This window comes from Hyperolius riggenbachi, chromosome 1 (assembly GCF_040937935.1).
Source record: "Hyperolius riggenbachi isolate aHypRig1 chromosome 1, aHypRig1.pri, whole genome shotgun sequence".
Classification (NCBI taxonomy): domain Eukaryota; kingdom Metazoa; phylum Chordata; class Amphibia; order Anura; family Hyperoliidae; genus Hyperolius; species Hyperolius riggenbachi.
The window spans coordinates 370,700,105-370,718,253 of record NC_090646.1 but is presented as its reverse complement, the minus strand read 5'-3'; the positions used below and the strand labels follow the sequence as shown (position 1 = coordinate 370,718,253).

Below are 18,149 nucleotides of genomic sequence, written 5' to 3'. Positions count from 1 at the left end.
ATAGAAGAAAAGTAAATTGGATAGGGCCCAGTGTGTTTTCATTCTCAGAAATGCAGTTTTTAAGCAATCTTTCAAAGGTAATTATATGGAGAGAAAAACCTGCATTCAAATATTCATTGCAATTACTGATATAATGTTCTGTATGTACATTCCTTTTAAGTCATATGCAGACATGAAACATGTAATCGCTGAAACAACTGTTTGTAATTATTTTGCCTTTTTTTTTTACATTTCTTTACAGGTATTTCCCCATTCTGTGTCCATCTAACCCTTCCCTCTCCATAGGACAGTACATGCAGCTCATTTGAGGTGAGTTTGCATGGACTGTTACTAGCTACCAGCAGAATGTCAGCCAAAACAATCACAAATTATCATTTCAGCCTGTTTAAGGATCTTTAGAGCTAGATATCTAAGGTAGAAGGAAAACGCCATGCCCGTTCTAAAGGAGATGCTTGGCATTGAGCAGTGCCCAGTGGTAAAATGCTGGAGAGGGATAGGTGGCAAAATTCAAATTCTGAATCAGATTCTCTTTATTCTTTTACATTGTAGAAAGATGCAAAACTATCACAATGAACAAAGAAAAAACTGCAACAAGACCTTTTGCTTTCCACTTGCAGGCATTTTTTTCTGGCCACATCATTTCAAACGTTTTGCTTCACTTGGTACAAACACACCTATTTTGCAGCTGTCGCTGACAATTTTCTCTTGTTGGCATAAGAAGAAGCGAGTATGGTCAAAGCTGATGGAAGCATACTTCCACTCGGCACAAGAAGTCACACCAAGGTCTGTGAGGCCTTTCAGTACGGGCTCTGCTGCTGCTCCAAGGACTTGATAAGCTTGACATTGACTGTCTATTTGGAGAAACAACACAAATTCCTTTAGTGTGTAAAACAGCACACACGTTTACTTAGGCAATGACAAAATCACGGTAAGGTTATGATTATTATTAGAAGTTATTAATGAGAGAAGGGATTAACTCTTTCACTGCCAAACCCCTGCTCCAAGATTTGCACCTTGGGTTTCCAGGATTCTATTTTTTATAGCATTTGCCAAGAAAATAAACATGTAAACTGAAAACTCATTGAAGACTCCCTAAGAGCCTATAGAATTAAAATACAGGTAGTCCCCGGTTAACGAACGAGACTGTAGGGTTGTTCCTAACCTGAATCCGTTTTTAAGTCGGAACACTGTTCCCTCTCTGCCCCCTGTGCCTCCAGTGTCCCCCTCTGTGTCATTTCTGTCTACCTTGTGTCTCCTTATGCCTTCCTTGTGCCACCTTATACCTGTCTTGTGCCACATTATGCCTCCTTATACCTCCCTGGTGCCACTGTATGCCCCCTTATGTCTCTCTTGTGCCATTGTATGCCTCCATTGTGCTACCTTATACCTCCCTTGTGCATCCTTATGACTCCCTTGTGACCTATGTCCTGCTTTGTCTTGTGTCCCGCTGTGCCTCTTACTTCCTACTCTCTTCCAGCTCCTTTATTAGAGCCCCAGCGTGTCTCAAGTGGACCGCGACAATCACCAACATCTTCTCTCCCTTCACTGCTCCCACTAGTCTCCTATTTGCATCATTATGCGACGCAAGAGTAGCCAGTAGGGAACAGTGACGGGAGAGAGGTCATCGGTGATCGCTGTGGACCACGTGAGACATGCTGCTGCTTCCGCTGCTCCTACTCTGCAGTAAGGAACAGAGCTGGAAGTGAGCAGAAGAGACAGTCCCCGACTATGTGATATCATCGCGATGGATCGGTGGGCATTGGTATCGGCGGGTTGTTCGTATGTCGGGTGTTCGTAAGTCGGGGACTACCTTCACATATATCTTGATCATGTTTTTTTTTTCATAAAAAATACGCAAGAATAATTATTGCTACTTATAAACAACAAAATCTCAAATATTCCGATTAAGCATCAAGGGGTACCCCACTGCCTCTGCTACATATGGCCTGCATCATTTATCAGAAATGATGACCTGTGGCCATGCAATATGCAGTCTAATGTCTTCCCAAATCCTTTTCTGAAAACTGTGCATGCACACGTGTGCAGTGTGTAAAAGGTTCAATTTAGAAATTATATAATGAAACACTTTTTTTCTTAATTTCTGTGCAAAAAAACCTGACAACAACACTGTATACCCCCCCCCCCCCCCTCCCCACAAGCTTTATGAATCCCCTAGTCCAGCATGCAGGTATGGTGGTCATGATAGAAGAGTGAGTGCAGGACTTAGCCAGGACAGAGAAGCCAGCGACAAAAGGCAGGGATGCTGCTATCATAGGGGCAACTGGGCAATTGCCCCAGGGCCCCTGAGAACTGCCACCCCCAGGTCTCCCCCGATTTGAACTCCCTGGGGACCCTGCAAAGGTTTTGGCAGCATTGCAACCTGTCCTAGTAAGCGCACTGCTCCAGTAGTCTGTGCTTCCTGTGTTCATCTCTGCTGGCCGCATCTTCTCAGTGACCTGGTGCATGTCATTACGTAATAAAATGTGCTAGGTCACTGTGAAGAGGCGCCCCTACAAGGAAGAGGATAAGAGCGCTTAGACTAATATAGTAGCGTGCCCACTGAGACAGGGTGTGCATGTTATTAGTCGGCAAACAGTTCGGCGCTGGGCAAGCCAAATGACGGCTCATCCACAGCAGATGCACTGAGGAAGCCCACGTGACGTGAGTGGGCGTAACGCGTATGCAGGTGTGGTTCATGCCGCCAGAGTGAGAGCGCGTGATGCTCTGCATCCCTCCATCCACACATAGCAATCACAGTCTGGCCGGCCAGAGAAGATTCGCCACAAGCACCTTACATCAAAGTGACAGCAGTGTGACTCGTGGGACGCCGCGAACACAAGCCTACGAGTGCTGAGACAAGGAAAAGCATAAAGAGATGGTGAGTGCTGCAGTGCAGCGTTGGAGTTAGCAAACAAATCGGACTTCTTGTAATCTGATCCTAATTACAAGCTTGAAGCGTTCTGTGAACGGAGCTGATATGGAACAAGATGTAATTTCAGTCTGTGGAAGTTTGTACTTGCAATGAAGAACTAAGGCATCTATTTGGAACTGTAACATAGAAATATTCTTAACAGGATACAAATAGAGTGGATATGGGTTCTCATTAACAGTCATTTTAGCTGTCAGCTGCTATATCCGACAGGAGACTGTATTCCTTGGCTAAGTGATGTGTGCATGTGATGGTGTGAATGGGGAGCGCTTCAATCCATATTGGCATTGTTTTTAGGGGGGAGGGGGTTGTTATATTGGGGTAATTGTGCAATTTTGATACTTAATAAATTTGATATGCATTGTGAGAAACTGGTTCCCTATTGTGTTCCAAATGACGGCTCTCCCTGCTGCCGCTAAACTCCCCGGTGGCGTTAAATACCATTCCCCCTGTGAGTTGTCACAACTCGGAGGGAGATGTATTCAGGGTCTGGCAACCTCCAGAGCCCCAAATTACCATTACGCAGGGTGCGCAGCATAGCATTACTGCTATGACGGCGCCCAGCTTCCGTGCCGAATTTAACTGCTCTGCCAAGACAGGTACGTTGCTATGCTGCCAAAAACATTATCAGGGCTCCAGGGAGCACAATAAAGTTGGGTGGTGGGGGTGTTAGGGGGGGGGGGGGCGGCAGTCAGCTCAGAGATGAATTTACTGCTGGGGGGAGGAGGTGTCAGGGGGGCAACCAGGTTACCTTTACCCAGAGGCCCATTGTAGCTAGAACTGTCCCTGAGTGTGGGGCTTCACCTGCTGGCCAACACCTACCCCAATGGTCTTTAATATTAAGTGGGCTCTTCCCTCCCCTCCCACACAGCAAAACACCATTTTCTCATTTTTAAGGACAAGTGACACTTTCCTATCTTCGGTGCCTAGGGAGGCGTGGAAGTAATACAATTAGGGGTAATGTGTTGCCGTGCATTGTATTGTTAGCTATAATAATGATAGTGGATGGCAGCATGTATTTGTGTGCCCAGAATACCACTACACAAAGATGCATATTGTTAAGGGGCTCACTAGAGCACAGGAATACACAGGTGCCAGGGAAAGGTAACAGCTTTGAAGCTAGTAATAACATTTCAAAAGTGTCCTCTTAAAGGAGTTCTTTCGTGAAAAAAGTAGGCAGTTAAAAAATGTGACAGATGACAGGTTTTGGGCCAGTCCATCTTTTTAAGGGGGATTCTCAGGGCTTTCTTTGTTTTCAACAGCATTTCCTGAACAACAGTTGCAAAATTTAACTGACATAATAGTGTGCAAGTGATTAGGGAGGCCGGCTGGTATCTTGCTATTTTGGCAGTTAAACTGCTGTTCAGGAAATGCTGTTGAAAACAAAGAAAGCCCTGAGAATCCCCCTTATTAAAAAGATGGACTGGCCCAACACCTGTCATCTGTCACATTTTTTAACTGCCTACTTTTTTCGCGAAAGAACCCCTTTAAAGTCAGATAATTTTATCTGTGTGTTGCCCATTATTAATTTATACTGTATGATACCTGAAGCTGTAAAAGTTACAGTTAGCATCTGGTGCCTCAGATCTTGTGAGCGCTCCTTAATCTTGATGTCAGAAGAGGAACCATTCCCTTTCGCATGGTCAGGTGTTATGGTTTCTGCATCACTAACTTTAGAGTAGAGATTAAATAATGAAAGCAACATTAACTTTTACACATACATCTTGTTGCATTCATAAGCAAAGCAATATTTTCATCAAGGAGAGTGGCATAAGTTAATTAAGTACCACTGAAGTACACACTGATGGTGGCCATACACGGTACAATAAAAATGTTCAATTTTCCCGTTTATTCGATCTAAATGATCGAATTGAATGAAAGTTGAAAATATTTTTTTTTTCGATCAAGAAATTCGAACGATTATCCCGTTTTTTCGGGAAAAATGATCGGACATGCTGGAAAAATCTTTATATTCGATCTAACTGAATAATCGAACTAAATTATCTAATTGAAAAATTGTACCATGTATGGCCACCTTGACAAGCACTTTTTTTTTCTTATGGTGCCCATACACAAATCAATAAAAACGTTCGATTTTCCCTTTCATTCCATCTAAATGATCGAATCGAATGAAAAATGAAAATATTTTTTTTTCGATCAAGAAATTCGAATGATTATCCCGTTTTTTCGAGAAAAATCTGATCGGACATGCTGAAAAAATCTTTATATTCGATTTAACGGAATAATCGAACTAAATTATCTAATCGAAAAAAAATTACAAATTGTATCATGTATGGCCACCTTTACAGGTACACTTTCAACTCTCCAAGTTAATTTCCCTGCAATTTTTGTACCAAAAGCAGTACAATTTTTTTTAAGCATTTCTTTATACTATAAGCATTTTTTGCAGTTTACTTGCAAGTTGGGGTCTTGCAAGCTGTCCGCAAGCATGCATACAAAATAAAAAAGCACTTATTTTATTTTTAAAATTTTTATTTATTTTTTTTTTTACTATATTTTTTTCTGCTATGGGCAGTAGTGCTGCCCACAGCTTTTTTATTTTTTAAACTTAGAATTTTTTATATTGGATCCAATACAGATATTTGCATTGAAGTGAATCCAATACAAAAAATGTGAATTTGCCGCTTGATGTGATGACACTGCGTGCACCCGACACCAGGGGGTGCATGCAGCATCATCAGATGGACGTGATTGTCTGGGAAGCAGGTGAAGGAGGAAGAAGAGTAGATCGCCACAAAGAAGACGGAAATAAGCCGCAGGTGAGTAATAGCAATTAATGGACGAGCCTGACTCTTCCTTACCAATTCCAGCTATTTTTTTTAGGACAAGTCAGGCTCACCCATACCGCTAAAGATGTTAAGTTTTATCATCTACTTTTAAGACTACTTTTAGGACTAGGAAATCTGAAAATCAGATTCATATAAAAATATAGATCATTTTGAACAGTTCACAAACTTTCTTGCACCACTGTACACACATACACACACTTGAAGTAAGGTGTTTTTTTTACTTGGAAAAATTTTAATAGAAGCAGCCAGTTAAGCATCAACACCAATAAAAGGGCTGTCAGGTGCGAAGGATCCACTTGGTGTCAGTAACCTTTAAACAGTATAACCATATTTGTTAAAGTTGTACTTCCTCTAGAGACTGTAAAGGTAAGTACACACACCCGATAATTGTCGCCCCTCAGGAATCGTTAAATGATCCCTCTGGCGGGGGCGCATGCGCGACGTGCTGGAAGAAGGAAGCAAGGAGATGTAGCTCCACACACCGCTAGACCAAACGGCCGTCTTTCTGGGGGTAGTATCACCGTAGCAGCATCCCTGTCATCAGCCACCCCTTCCTGAATGCATAGTGCATGTCGCGGAGATGAAAAACCGGCTCCTTCACAGCGCAGAGGTCAGTTAAAGACTATTTTCTAAGGCCGCGAGCAGCAGCCATGTCGAGCCAAGATGGCCGCGGCTCTCCAATTGCGTCACATGATTCTTTATCGGACATAGGCCCAGACTGGTCTAGCGCCCGTCCTGTAAGGGATAAGCCACTTACTAAAAGAGACCTGGAGGACAGCCTGTAACAAATGTACTCTAGGTTAGTGGGGAAATTCCAAACAGAGCTCCGGCGGGTAGAAGCTACGTTATCACAGGAGATTGCATCTCTGGGAACCAGAACTGATTTGCTCGAGACAAAGCATGATAACTTACTCCGCTCTCATAAGGAATTACAAGGGGCACACAAAACTTTACAAGATTCAGTTAAGCTATTACAAACACAGTCTGAAGACTTGGACAACCGAAATCGCAGGAACAATCTGAGAATTAGAGGCCTTCCGGAGTCGTATCAGGATTTGTCTCCACATGTCAGTAACATATTTAAGCAACTTGTGCCGGAAGCCCCGGATGGCGCTTTTACCTGTGACAGGATACACCGTGCACTTAGAAAGCAACCTGCACCTAATCTACCGCCCAGGGACGTTGTCTTGTGCATGAAAGACTTCCTTGTTAAAGAGCAAATACTGCAAGCCGCCAGATCCCTAAACAAAATCACATATGAGGAGCACATAATTCAAATCTACCAGGACATCTCTCCAGTCACATTAGAAAAGCGCAAAGGATTAAAATCAGTTACATCAGCGCTATCTGCTGCAAAAATCACATACCGATGGGGATACCCCTTTAAACTTATAGTGAAGCAAGAGGACTCTACATATATAATCTACACACCGCGAGAGGCTGAGAAGCTACTATCAAAACTAGGCCTTTCCCGTGATGTCGCTTCTTCCCCAAGATCTCAGCAACAACCACTATCTCCAATCTGGTCTAAGAGGCGCTCGAGAGCTGGCAGCTCTTCACCAAGAGCAACGGACCCCACCTGAGTCTACACAAGGATGGATGTTTGATAGGTCCTTAACGATTCCACTTCGGATCGGGTGATATACAATATTTAACTTTGAATCCTGCTTTACTACTTTTCATTTTTCTTTTTCTTGTTTTTTCTTTATAATCCCTCTGCCTTTGAACACTCCAACATGCATGTATACGATATAGACTCTTCTCTATGGCCTTCCTTGGACTGGGCTACGCGCAATGTGTCTACCCCCTCAGTCACGGGATTTTTCCCTGATTGTTGTATCTCAGGTACCTTTCCCCCTTATTTATTGGGGATGGCACCTGCTGAACCTACTTTTTTTTGTTATAACCCAATTTTGGCAAAAGAATCTGTGTTTAATCAATCCAATATGGAGCTTAAGGTTCAATGTATGTTTTATTTTTCTCACTTGTTATATGTTTTTCTAATATTCGAGGTTTTACTACTTTACTATGTTCTGATTCAGGAGGATTTTACATTTAGAGTACTTGCACAGGCCAAACAATCTGCAATTGAATTAACACAGGAGGATAACGATTCCCATAGTTTAATGACTAATTATTTGCGATTTTTCTACAAACATAAATGGCGCTACGGATAATTATCCACAATGTGCAGGGCTTTAACTCACCCAATAAAAGGAGAAAAGCATTCAGACAGTACACGCAGCTAAAAGGTGGATATCCTGTTTTTGCAGGAGACCCACTTTATTGCAGCGGATAGTCCCAAATTTTTTGATAAGGTTTTTCAAAAAAGCTATTATACTACATTCACTAACGAGACAAGGGGAGTTGCTATCCTTATTCGAAATGGTCTACCTTTTGAAGCTAAGAAAGTGTATAAAGATCCAGACAGGTGATTTTTAATTGTACAGGGCCTGTTGAATAGAAAGGAGGTTACCTTATGCAATATTTATGCGCCACATGTAGCACAATCACAATTCTTTGTAGATCTATTCAACCAAATTGAAAGACTTATTTTAGGTCACTTGATCCTGGCGGGGGATTTAAACTGTGTTAATAACCCATTGATTGATAGAAGCGTGGCTACAGATGTTAGTAGATCATTTCCTAGAAAACTTAGTAAGGCCTTAAAACAACATCAGTTAACAGACATGTGGAGGGCCTTCAATGTTGGGGACAGATCTTACACATTTTATTCTAATCCACATAAAACTTATGCGAGACTGGATTATGTGTTTTTCTCCCCAATATTGATGGCCAACGTAACCTCCGCAGACATACACTCATGTGTTTGGTCGGACCATCAAATAGTGATGGGCACATTGGGCACAATGGGGATTCCATATTCCATTAAAAAATTGGCATTTAAATGATCTGTTGCTGCAAGACGATACTCTTTTAACAGAAGTGTACAATGCTCTTGAAGAGTATTTTCTCCTCAATGATAATGGAACAGTTTCCTCGGAAACCTTGTGGGCGGCACATAAAACAGTATTGAGAGGTAAACTTATTCAGTTGGCATCCAGAAGGGAAAAAGAAAGATTGGCAACAATACTTAGACTTACGTCGGAATTGGATGCCCTGTATAAACAGCACAGCTCAACATTAAACCCAGACCAACTGACTAAAATCAGGGAAAAACGCAGTACTCTAAATCAAATCCTTTCGGAGTCGGTAGAGAAGACTTTAAAATTCTCTAGAGCCAAATTTCTATTATAAGGTAACACTCCTAGCACACAATTTGCAAGGAAATTAACCCAATATTATAAATCCTCACATTTGTATAGACTTCAGAATAGTCACAGAGCTGTTGAATCTGCCCCCCACAAGGTTTTAAAAATATTTGAGGAATTTTATGCGAAGCTTTTTAATTCACCTCAACTGCAACCCTCATTAGAATTAGATGACTGGTTGGAATCCTTGCCAATACCTTCTCTCACCACTGAACAAAGAGATATCCTTAATTCACCCATATCTACATTAGACATAGAGAATGCAATTGCCTCTCTTAAAACTCTAAGGCACCAGGCCCTGACGGCTTTACGGGATTATAAGAAATGTAAGCAATTTCTTGTACCACAGCTTAGAACACTTTACAACGATGCGTTAAAAGGACAGAAATTCTCACAAGATTTAACAAAAGCCTTTGTCACTTTACTCCCTAAACCCAATTTAGATCATACTTTACCGCAAAATTATAGGCCAATATCACTTATAAATAATGATATAAATTTTTTTCCAAAAATCCTTGCCACTAGATTATCTACAGTCATCCATAATTTAATATCACCTTCTCAATCTGGCTTTATTCCTCAGAGACAAAACGACGGATAACACCAGGTTAGCCTGTAACATCTTACAAGATGCCAAGATTAATGACCAACGTTTGCTTATGTTAGGCCTAGGCCTACATAAAGCATTTGATTCAGTACTATGGCCCTATTTATATAAGGTACTTTATAAAATGGGTATTACAGGAGAATTCATACAGGCAATCTTAGCTCTGTACAACAAACCTCATGCAAAAATAAGACTACCAGGCATCTTGTCGGAGTCAATACCGATCACTAGAGGAACTAGGCAAGGGTGCCCTCTTTCCCCTCTACTTTTCTCAATAGCCATAGAGCCCCTTTCATTAGCAATCCAAAATAATCCAAATATAAAAGGTTGTGTTAAAGAAGGTAGAGAATATAAGATTAGTTTGTACGCCGACGATGCTCTTCTTTTTGTGTCCCAGCCCCTAACCTCAATGCCCAATCTGTTACCATTACTAGAGCAATTTGGAAATCTTTCAGGTCGTAAGCCTCATCTACACAGGTAGATGAGGCTACGATCCGGCGGCTCGATTAGCCGCCGGATCGCCTCTTCCGCGTGCCCGCCGCGTCCCCGCTCGCGCCGCATTCGTTTCCCCGCTCGTGCCAGCTCTTCCCCGCCGGCGCCGCTTATCTTCCGCTCGATTCCCTGCCATTGTCCCCTCGCGGGAAGCGTGCAGGGAATCGGCGGTGCGGAGATCCGTCCTGTCGGATCTTATCAATCGAGCCGCATCAGCGGCTCGATTGATAAGGAGCATCACGGCCGCATCTACTCGTGTAGATGCGGCTTTAAGGTAAACACTACCAAGTCCCAAGCACTAACTATCAATCAACCCCCTTAAGTTGTCAAGTTGTACAAAGCTAACTTTGACTTTAAATGGATGAACACAGAATTATCCTACTTAGGAATTAAATTACCCCACTCAATTGACATTCTGATTAAAGCCAATTATGAACCTTTGCTAAAATCCACAGAACGAACTCTTAAAGAGTGGTCACATTTTAGAATCTCTTGGTTGGGTAAAGTTTCAGCTATTAAATTAGTTATATTAACTAGAATTCTTTATTATATGAGGGTGCTCCCACTGAACCCAGGTAGACAGGTCCTTCTAAAGCTACAGAAGTTAATAAATAAATTCGTGTGGAACGATAAACCGGCATGGTTCAAAAATGTATATCTTTATAGGCAATGTATGCAAGGAGGAGTAGGGATGCCTAATCTTTTTTTATTATTATGCAGCAACTCGATTTGCACAACTTACTGCATGGTTTAAACTTGAGGCTTATGTCCCCTGTGTTTAGTTTGAGAGTGACTCTATAAATCCTTTTAATCTCACCTCCGCACTCACTTTCTCTCAATCTCATATCAAAACACTTAAAAAACTTAATCTGGTGGTAACAGACTCACTGACCACTTGGCATATCTATAAAGATAAAATGAAACTACAATCCACTAAACCGCCTAATCTCTCATTCATTGGCCATCCAGACTTCCCTCCAGCATTTGAAAATAGCTCTCAGTTTGATTGGTGGATTAAAACCTCTTTCACTATTTCAAATCGTTTTTGGTTAGGTGAGAAATTTATACCATTTTCGTTAATCCAATTTAACGCCAATGCCCCTTCTAAATATTTTAGATACTTACAAATTAGGCACTTTTTTCTGCAATTTACGGGCCCATTTGCCAGATTAAATTGCACATTTTTTGAAAATTTGTGCTTATCCACATCCTGAAATTCTGGGATTATATCTGGTATATATATAAACATATGATTAACATATTACAGGAGGGGAAAACTAAGAACATGTTGGATTGGGAGGGAGAGTTGCAACTTGACCTTTCTATACAAGATTGGCAGGATATTGGCTCTAATATGGTCAACTCGACCAGAATTCTGGCACTTAAGGATACTGCCCTTAAATTACACACTAGATGGTATAAAACTCCAGTTCGGCTACATACGATTTTTCCAGCAGTTTCCCCATTGTGCTTTAGAGGCTGTCAGGTTGAAGGCATATTAAAACATATCTTTTGGGAATGCCTAACAGTTTAGGCATATTGGGTTAAAATTAAAAACAGTATAAATAGGCTATGCTCATGTACGGTAGACCTAGAGCCGCAACATGCTCTACTGCTGGCATTTAACAATAGTGTTCCCAAAAAATGGAGACGTATTTACTATGTGTTGATATGTGCACTGTTATGGGCAATTGCCAGAAATTGGAAACAGACTACTGTCCCATTTAACCAAGTTATAAACAGGGTTGAAGATCTGAAATTGATGGACTTCATTAATCATACTATGCATTGATACTACACTTAAGTACTCAACAAACTGGGAAAATTGGTCAGAACTCTGTGCTTTACTAACGGATCACAGTAACTCTAACGTCTAACTTGGTCTGATGGTGTAGGTATTATGTTGTATTGTTAGTTCCTCCTGAATCTAGTAAGATATGTAGATGAACATGATGTTTCTATGATTTTGGTATTAATGTTATATGGGTTAACTTTGCTGAGATTATGCCTTTGTAATAAGAGAAGCTATGATCTGTATGTTAACATATACTTATCATTTTAAGTACGCAATTGTTAATGGCTGTTTTTCTCAATAAAACTTAGTAAAAGAAATGATCCCTCTGGTGATAATATGGGGCATGATGCTGTACAGACGCATTGTTAGCCTGATGGTTGACTTTTATCTAGTGTGTATACACTACGTATCTATAAAGTTTTACTGTAGTCTGTATTTCTGTTAAAGAGAAGTGGATTTATAATTCCATCAGGGTGACCCCATGTTGACAACTTTAGCAAGTATTCACTATCAGTGCCTCACAAAGTTAAAATCCAAGTGTACCAGAGACGAGTTAATATAAAAAATGTATTATACATACCTGGGGCTTCCTCCAGCCCCATCTGCTCGGATCGCTCCCACACCGCCGTCCTCAGCTTTCTCCAGCTCCGGTACCGGCTCCCGTCACTTCGGCCAGTCTGCGCAAGAGAAGTGCGCCCTCTACGTATCTCTCTGGTGGCTGCCGGAGAGAGACGTAGTGAGCACACTTCTCTTGCATTTTTGATGTTTGGGTTTTTTTTTTAAATTCTTATGAACCTTATTGGGTATTTAAAAACAAAATGAGTAAAGTGGAAATTTCTTATTTTACAGCATGATTATCAATAATGACTAGATACTCTGCCAATACAGTAAAAAATAAAAGCTTTTATTTACTTTTATAATGAATGTAGGATACAAATATGTTTTACCTTGTACTGGGTCTGTCTGTTCATTACCACCTAGACCGAATGACCTTTTAGTCCTCAGAACAATAAAGCTAGAGATAGGAAAGACATCCTCATTTTCCGGTATTCCAGCTCCAATGTCAACATCTTGGTACTGGTGTGCTTCCACAGTTTCACTTGAGTTAGCTTTGTAAGGAGCTGTTTGTCCTTGGCCACTTGACAATCCTTGAGTGATTGTAGACATCCTCTCTTCTGGATTGGCTTCTGAATTCTTTGGTAAGAAGCGCAGCTCATCTAGTTGACTTGCTTGCTTATGTGTAGGTAAGTGTTCATTGGCCTTCCTGGAGTCAGTATTACAGGTAACATGGGTCTGTGTGTGTAAAAGAGAGCATGGCACACTGGCCTGTGAAGGAGAGGAAGGATAAGTCTGTTTATTTCCATATGTCTGAAAGATTTCTGTTTGCTTCATAGCACATGGCTTCTCTTTCAACACTCCTGAAAAAAAAAAAGTATAAAATCATGAAATCATTTTAGCTAAGGCCTTGTTCACATCTAAAATCGCTAAACGCTAGCGATTTGCGATAGCGTTTCAGTGGGTGATTTTTCTGCGGTTTAATGCAGAAAACTCACTGGACAAATTATCATCGGTGTTTGGATGACATGGGAATTTTATTTTTTGGAACTGTTTTTGCCACATAAAGGGCATCATGTCAATGGGCATCATGACCAGTTATCATTATTTTTACTAGATAGCCTACATGCAGAAGACATGTCAGCAAAATCCATCTGGTACTCAACTGGCTTCAGTTATTTTATGGCTGACTGCTATATGTTCTCCAGCAACAATCTATCTTAACAGCAAGAATGCCAAAATGTATCTTCCTTCTAACATATAACTTAAAGGACTTACGAGCCAAAATAGGTAAAAAAAGAGAAGTACCTTAATCACTTTTAAATGTACGGAGGACGCCATCCGCGCAGTTCCGCCGGGTCCCCGCAGTGTGAAAGCCCCCCGTGCCGCTTCTGACCCCAAGGAAGGTGGTTGGGCTCCCCTTCCTCTCCTAAGATGGCCGCCGGAGCTGGCCGCAGCTGCGCAGCCCGCATACACGTTAGTGCGGCTGTGCAGCTCTAGGGCCTCCCCCATCGATCCACGCTACTGTGTGTGGATCGGGAGGGAGGGCCCTAGAGCTGCGCAGCCGCACTAACGTGTATGCAGACTGCGCAGCCGCGGCCAGCTCCGGCGGCCATCTTAGGAGAGGAATGGGAGCCCGACCCCGTCCGTGGGGTCGGGAGCGGCACGGGGGGCTATCACACTGCGGGGACCCGGCGGAACTGCACGGAGGGCGCGAATGGCGTCCTCCGTGCATTTAAAAGTGATTAAGGTATTTCTCTTTTTTTTACCTATTTGGGCTCGTAAGTCCTTTAAAGGGGAACTGAAGAGAGAGGTATATGGAGGCTGTCATGTTTATTTCCTTTTAATCAATACCAGTTGCCTGGCAGCCCTGCTGGTCTATTTCTCTGCAGTAGTATCTGATTAAAACCAGAAACAAGCATGCAGCTAGTCTTGTCAGATCAGACTTATAAGTCTGATCCACTGAAACACCTGATCTGCTGCATGCTTGTTCAGGGGCTATGGCTAATAGTATTAGAGGCAGAGGATCAGCAGGGCTGCCAGGCAACTGATATTGTCTAAAAGGAAATAAACATGACAGCCTCCATATACCTCTCTCTTCAGTTCCCCTTTAAGCACTTAGAATAAAGATGGAATTTCAAATATTCTACTTCCTCTGTAACAGGCTACTCTTGGAGAGTCTGCTCCTGCTCCTGTGCACATTTCTGATGCAGAACTAATTGATGAACGGGAATATATGTTTCCTGAGCTAATGAGATTGATTTTTACCATTAAAAATGCTTTTATTTTCTCAGTTCATAGTGAAAAATACACTCTGTAGCATTATTTCAGAATCAAATATCTTCACCATAAATTGTGACAGGAACATAATCTAAGTTTTGTGAAAAGCGGTAAGAATAGCCTTACAAACTGTGTTTTTTTTATCTACAGTAGCACTTTTTACTTTTAAACTGGAATTGGTAAAACTGAGAAATAATGTGTTTTTTCTATTTTTTTCCCTTGCTTTCCCATTAAAAGTCATAAAAAACAAAATTGTTCAAGGGAAAAAAAGGCATACAATGAAAGCCTAGTTTGTTTTGAAAAAACAATATATATTTCATTTCTGTGTCATAAGTAGGGATAAAGTTATTTCTGATTAAATAAGGACATAGCTAAACTGCCAAAACTGCTCTGGTCCATAAGTGGGAAACAAGGTATGGATGCAAAGTGGTTAAAGGACCACTATTGCAAAAAATGGTAAAATTTAAAATCCACTTGTATGCAAACATATAAGATGTACAGTAGATTTTTCTCAGAGTGAAATATACTATAAATATTTTTTCTCCTTGCTGTCAGTTACAGTAGGTAGTAAAAATCTGACAGATCTGACAGGTTTTGGAATAGTCCATGTCCTCATGGGGGATTCTCTAGGTTTTCTTTATTTTTAATCATACTTACTGAACGGAAGTTGCTTACCCAAGTGCCAAAATAGTGAGCAAACAAGTAGGGAGGCTGGCCAGAATATTTGAATAGATCCTTTCCAGGGAGTACTTTTGTAAAGGATAAAGGAAATACTGAGAATCCCACATGAGGAGATGGACTAGTCCAAAACCAGTTAAATCTGTTAGATCTGTCAGATTTTTACTGTCTACTGCAAGTGACAGCAACACAGAAGAAAAAAAAATATAGTGCATTTTACTCTAGGAGAAATATATTTCTATTGTATGTGTATGCATGTATTTTACATTTTAGAATTTCTCACAATAGTGGTCCATTAAAAATGGCTATACACACACAACACTATTGATGTTCTGCTCATTCAGATCTGTCTGAAACCTGCTTCTGCACTGAAAATCAAATAATTATGTTCTATTTCCAGAGTATGATTGACTGAAGGTTAGAAAGATATGAAGGCTGAGTTATATAGTTAATTTTAAACAATACCAGTTGCCTGGCAGTCCTGTTGATCCTCTGCCTCTAATACTTTAGCCATAGACCCTGAACAAGCATTATTATTATTTAGTACTAGCTGATGGCCCGGCGTTGCCCGGGTATGTATTTGGTTGGTGTTGGCTCCGCCCACTTTTTCTAACCCTAACACACAATTACTCAATTCCTCAATGACCACTAGGTCTTTCCAGTCTTTGGCATCAATAATTTGCACGGAAATGAAACAAATCTGATTGGCTCTGTCTCCACCGCATTTTCTGAACTTGAACCCCAGTCACCCAATGACCAACTGTACCAGGTTTGAGACTTGTGCCATTAACAGTGCAAGAATGACAGCAATTAAATATTCCCCTTGAAAATCAATAGGTGAATTTTGATTGGCTTTTGTAGGCTCCACCCACTTTTCTGAATATTAATTACAGTCACTCAGCGACCAACTGTGCAAAGTTTGAGAACCCTACCATTAACACTGTAAGAATGGCTGCAGTGTACATTTTTCCAATGAAATCTGTATTTGTCTCCGCCCACTTTTGGTTATGTTGATAAAAAGTATCCTATATGTTATTCAAGGTAATGTACTATGTGTGTGCCAAATTTCATTCAAATCCGTTCAGCCATTGTTACGTGACTGAGTAAGGGCCAGTGCACACCAAAAACCTCTAGCAGATCTGCAAAATGCTAGAGGTTTTTGAAGCACATTTTCAGAGCGATTCTAAGCATGTTTAGAGATGTTTTTTAAGCATGCCTAGCGTTTTTTGGAGAGTTTTTGTGTAGCAGATTACAAATATTGTTACAGTAAAAGTTGTTACTGAACAGCTTCTGTAACAAAAACGCCTGGAAAACTGCTCTGATCTAGCGTTTTTCAGAGTAGTTTTCTACTTTCCTATACTTTAACATTGAGGCAGAAACGCCTCTGAAATCTAAAAAATGCTGCAGCCCCCGAGTTTGCGTTCGTGGAAAAAACGAACCACTCTGGTGTGCACCATCCCATTCACTTTCATTAGCCAAGCGGTTTTCCCCCTGCAAGCGTTTTAAAAACCGCTCCAGAAGCACTCTGGTGTTCACCAGCCCTACCAAACATCCAAACTTTTGCATTTATAATATTAGTGAGATTTATATAGAGCCGACATCTTCCGCCACGCTCTACAGAGTATATTGTCTTATAACTAACTGTCCATTAGAGGGACCCACAATCTAATCCCTACTATAGTCATATGTCTATATCGTAGTCTAGGGCCAATTTAGGGGGAAGCCGATTAACTTATCTGTATGTGGGAAGAAACCAGAGTGCCCGGAGAACACCCACACAGACACAGGGAGAACATACAAACTCTATGCAGATAGTGCCCTGGCTGGGATTTGAACCGGGGACCCTGCGCTGCAAGGCAAGAGCACTAAACACTACACCACCATGCTACCCATGCAAATACCAATCCCAGGTTTTAGACACAAATCTTACAAGATTAGCTGCATGCTTGTTTCGGGTGTATGAGTCATACACTGCTGATGCCAGAAAGATCAGCAGGATGTCAAGCAACTGGTGTTGTTTAAAATTAAATCAATATGTCAGCCTCCATATATTGTTTAAAATGAAATAAATATGGCAGCCTCCATATACCTCTCATTTCAGGATCCCTTTATTTTCAGGCCACCATTGCTTATTTAGGATTGCTTATCTACTTGCCTTATAACCAGGTGGCACATGGGTAAGATGAACCTCTTGAACTCCAGCAGCGCTAAGTGCATCAGTACAATTCACAGGTCAAGACTGGCCCAGCCAAAATAAGCAGACATTGAATATCTAAGAAATGTGAAAAGACAGTGAAGATTCTTGTTTGGCCTGCCTGGGAAAAGGCATGGCCAAATTTCAGATCTCCACTTATCAGTGAAATTGACTTGTGCTCAATCAATAATAAGTGCTTGCCAAAATGGCTTTGCTTCCGATATATATTGTTCATATACACTTTGGATGGATGTTAAAAACAGTGTTACCATTTTTAATGTGGACTAACTGAGACCTGTATTTATATTTCTGCTTCAGGAGCTTAGCTTAGCATTGCTATTTTCCTTATTGTAAGAAGGAACAGAGGCGCCAAACGGATAAAAACAGTAGTTAAAATGTTTAAAATTGCTTGGGAGGCAGTGGTGGGCTTACCTCCTATAAGCAGACACAACAAACTGTGTATTCAAAAATAAAGGATATTTATTGGTACACTCCAAATTGCAACGCGTTTCGCAGGTTCTTACCCGCTTCATCAGA

The 18,149-nt window shown here is 41.1% G+C and overlaps 1 protein-coding gene across 7 annotated transcripts in view; it reads right to left on the bottom strand.

The window, feature by feature from the left end:
- SHOC1 (shortage in chiasmata 1) overlaps positions 1–18,149 on the bottom strand; it is a 342,404-nt gene that overhangs the window by 94,892 nt on the left and 229,363 nt on the right. For 6 of the 7 annotated variants that reach the window (XM_068234309.1, XM_068234308.1, XM_068234310.1 and 3 more), the window contains 3 exons: positions 12,853–13,323; positions 4,475–4,600; positions 675–851 (listed from right to left, as the gene is read on the bottom strand). In XM_068234309.1, the coding sequence (XP_068090410.1) occupies positions 675–851; positions 4,475–4,600; positions 12,853–13,323 (774 nt within the window). The remainder of the gene's footprint in view (positions 1–674; positions 852–4,474; positions 4,601–12,852; positions 13,324–18,149) is intronic. The other variant, XM_068234312.1, reaches the window with a different exon arrangement.